The 3,416-nt window shown below is 32.8% G+C and overlaps 1 protein-coding gene across 1 annotated transcript in view; it reads left to right on the plus strand.

The window, feature by feature from the left end:
• Nucleotides 1–3,416, plus strand: part of LOC117124610 (lactoperoxidase-like) — a 16,216-nt gene that overhangs the window by 440 nt on the left and 12,360 nt on the right. Inside the window, exons 2-6 of the mRNA XM_033270906.1 lie at nt 131–171; nt 1,120–1,165; nt 1,689–1,852; nt 2,297–2,476; nt 2,872–3,110. Coding sequence (XP_033126797.1) covers nt 131–171; nt 1,120–1,165; nt 1,689–1,852; nt 2,297–2,476; nt 2,872–3,110 — 670 coding nt within the window. The remainder of the gene's footprint in view (nt 1–130; nt 172–1,119; nt 1,166–1,688; nt 1,853–2,296; nt 2,477–2,871; nt 3,111–3,416) is intronic.

The raw sequence follows: 3,416 nt of genomic DNA on the forward strand, positions 1-3,416 counted from the left end.
TAGTTTGTTGTGTATTTTAGGTGCATTATATTTTCAATCGGTTTATGTTATATCACTGAGACCCTTCTAATATTTTAAATTGTGTGTAACAAGTTTAACATGCAAAATAAATGCATTTTCCTGATTTCAGTGTCTGTGTTTATATTCTGGCTATATCGTTATCAATTAGCGGTAAGAATCAGCTTATTATGCTTATATCTTAATTCTTTGTATATTTCAAATTTACATTGTGACTCATAGGTTACGACATTATACAAACATAATTGATGCCATTTTACCACAAAACAATCCTATATATTAACAAATGCACAATGAGCAACATTACCATTAAAACAGCAGTTAGGGCTATCGATTCTATCTGTTATTGTGCCTAGTTATATTCCATTTTTGGAGTGTCTGCGTCCGCCGCCAAAACTCTCATTTTGGAGGGTTGAATAAAAGTTTAAAAACTCAGATTTTGGAGTTTTCGCGTATAGTGGCAAAACCTCCGGTTGTATAAAAGTTTTATTATTTATTACTCCGATTTTGGAGTTTTTGTGTATAGTACGCAAAACCTCCGAAATCGGAGGGTTGAATAAAAGTTTCGATTTTGGAGTTTCGTATAGTATACTCAAAACTTCCCAAATCTGAGGGTTGGTTGATTAAAAGTTTTGCTCTATGTAGAGAGAACTTGTTTAATTAAAAGTAATAATAATAGTACACAGAGCTCCGAAATCGGAGCTTAGATTAAAAGTTTGAAACTCCGATTTCAGAGTTTTCGCGTATAGTACGCGAAACCTGAGTTTTGGCAGCGGGCAAAGATACTACATACCTCAAATGCATCGACATAGTAATAGCCACTGCAGCTACTCTATAGACGGTTAGGCCTATTTCCCGAAATATTTTGATGACTAGATATATTAAATAGATACGGTACGCGTACTTCTTTCAGGATTGAAGCTCCAAGAAAGACCTTATCGTCTCATGTATTCGTGTTAAATTGTACAGTAATTGTTTTTACAATATGTTGTATATAATAGTAATGTGCATATACGGTATATATATACTGTCTCTTATACACATCTAGATGTGTATAAGAGACAGGTCATGGCCTATTCAAATATTCTTTATTTCGCATAGGATCTCAATTCACTAAATTGCTTCAATGGGACAGATGGTATTGGAGGTAGGTGCTTTGTATTATCATTGTTATTATTATTATTATTATTATTATTATTATTATTATTGTCTACCTGTATCGCTTGCTGCATGTAGGGTAAATGCATCTCCATTTATTTATATGTATAGGCACATGCATACAATAATATATAACCCTATAAGAAATGAAAAGTGCATCAATGGCGTGAAATGAGATTAAGATTATTTCTTCCTTTTTGTTTATTTATTGAAATCGTGATACTCCTCGCCACATACCAATCGTCAATGAGGAAGGACTAGTGTTGTCCGTATTATTATTTTTATTATTATTATTATTATTATTAGGCCTATTATTATTAGGGCAGCCTAGTATTATTAATTATGATATTGAATTGGAATAATGTCATCATATTTATCATAATTATTGGCAGGCCTTACCTAATTATTATTGAGGGTATTATTACTATGACGTCATCTTTAGTATTTCTATCGTTCTCAATCACTTGCCATCTATTACCCAATAATCGGTCTTATTTTACATCTCGTATTAGACCTCTGTGCCCAGCTGCAGGAATTGATAAAGTGCATAATGACTGCCCGCCATCGTCGAGGCAGTATCGAGCCATTGACGGATCCTGCAACAATGATTTCAAAATTAACTGGGGGAAGACAAATACGCCATTGGAAAGGATGAGCCCTGCCAACTTCTCAGACGGTAAACGAAAAATACTGTAACGATATTGTTCATAATATAAGCGGCTATTTGCCGAGTTCGACTTTTTTCATGATCCAAAATTTTTCTATTGTGATTGTCTGTAATTATACTGCACGTACCACAGCGCACTTGCTAATATTTCAAACATAACACATGTTCAAAGCTTTGATTATTATTATTATTATTATTATTATTATTATTATTATTATTATTATTATTATTCCATTTTAGTGCTGACCACCTGTCGGGGTATTTTCGTACTGTGGTGGTGTGCGAAGTAGGTGTAAGTTTTTAGAATTCAAGACTTATTTTATTTCATTTATTTATTTTTTTATTTAGTTTATTATTATTATTATTATTATTATTATTATTATTATTATTATTATTATTATTATTATTATAAATTAATTAATAAGGTTTATAATGTGGGGTTATATTCGTCAGGTCGTTCCATCCCGCGCGTGTCACACGACGGTTCTCCTCTACCTAATCCGCGCCAAATAAGCTTGCTGATGATGGCTGAAGACGATAATAAGTATCACAAATTAAATAAAGGTCTGACGTCATTTGTGATGGACTTTGGTCAATTTTTGATTCATGATATCAGCCATTCACCGGTAGAAGGTAGGATATTCAAAGAGTTAATAAACTTTCTTATAATGTTTGAATATTTTGTCTAGAAACTAACGCTTACAAGGCGAATAAATTGAATTTGTCGTCGTTATTTGCGCCACAAGGCAAACGTACAGTAGACTACTGGTATGACATCCCCATGCATAAGCGAAAGGTCCCGGAGTTCAAGTTACGATGATGATGAGGGGTTTAACTTATTTGAAATTTTTATTCACTGTTGACACTAACGGGCTTCCGTAGTTTCCTACTGGTTTTTCTACTTATTAATAAAATTAGGGCCAGCTCTGTTATGCTTCTTATGTCATTTGTAAGCCTTTGCCTGTGTATTCTGCCTGTAAAAGAAGTAATTAGAATAGACAATAATTAATCATTACATTTATTTTTAGCCGATTTGTGTAGGAACTGCTCAACCAGTAACACTTGCCTCGTAATACCAGTAGCTGAAAATGATCCGAGTTTTTCAGACTGTATTCGATTCAGACGATCGAAACATGGACCATCAAAAGACTGCGAAGAGCAACCATGGCAACCGCTGAACACAATCACGTCATTCATTGATATGTCTCATGTGTATGGCAATAATGATTTCAGAGCTAACGAACTTCGTGACAGGTCTCATGGTACGGTAATTAATATATGAATTATTAGAATTATTGTTTCAATACAGTATTTATCCCTACTCATCTCTAACCATCTGGTTCTGTAACTGTGGCTACCTGTATTGCTTGCTGCATGTAGGGTAAATGCATCTCTATTTATATGTATAGGTACATGCATACAGTAATGTATAAGATATAAGAATTTGAAAGTGCATCAATGGTGTAAAATGAGATTAAGATTATTTCTTCCTTTTTGTTTATTTATTGAAAAAAATTATTATATATATATATATGTATATAATTTATAAATATCATATCTATATATATTATAG

Source organism: Anneissia japonica, unplaced genomic scaffold (assembly GCF_011630105.1).
Source record: "Anneissia japonica isolate Jap-2015-1 unplaced genomic scaffold, ASM1163010v1 scaffold287833_len2544123_cov190, whole genome shotgun sequence".
In the NCBI taxonomy this organism is placed as follows: Eukaryota; Metazoa; Echinodermata; class Crinoidea; order Comatulida; family Comatulidae; genus Anneissia; species Anneissia japonica.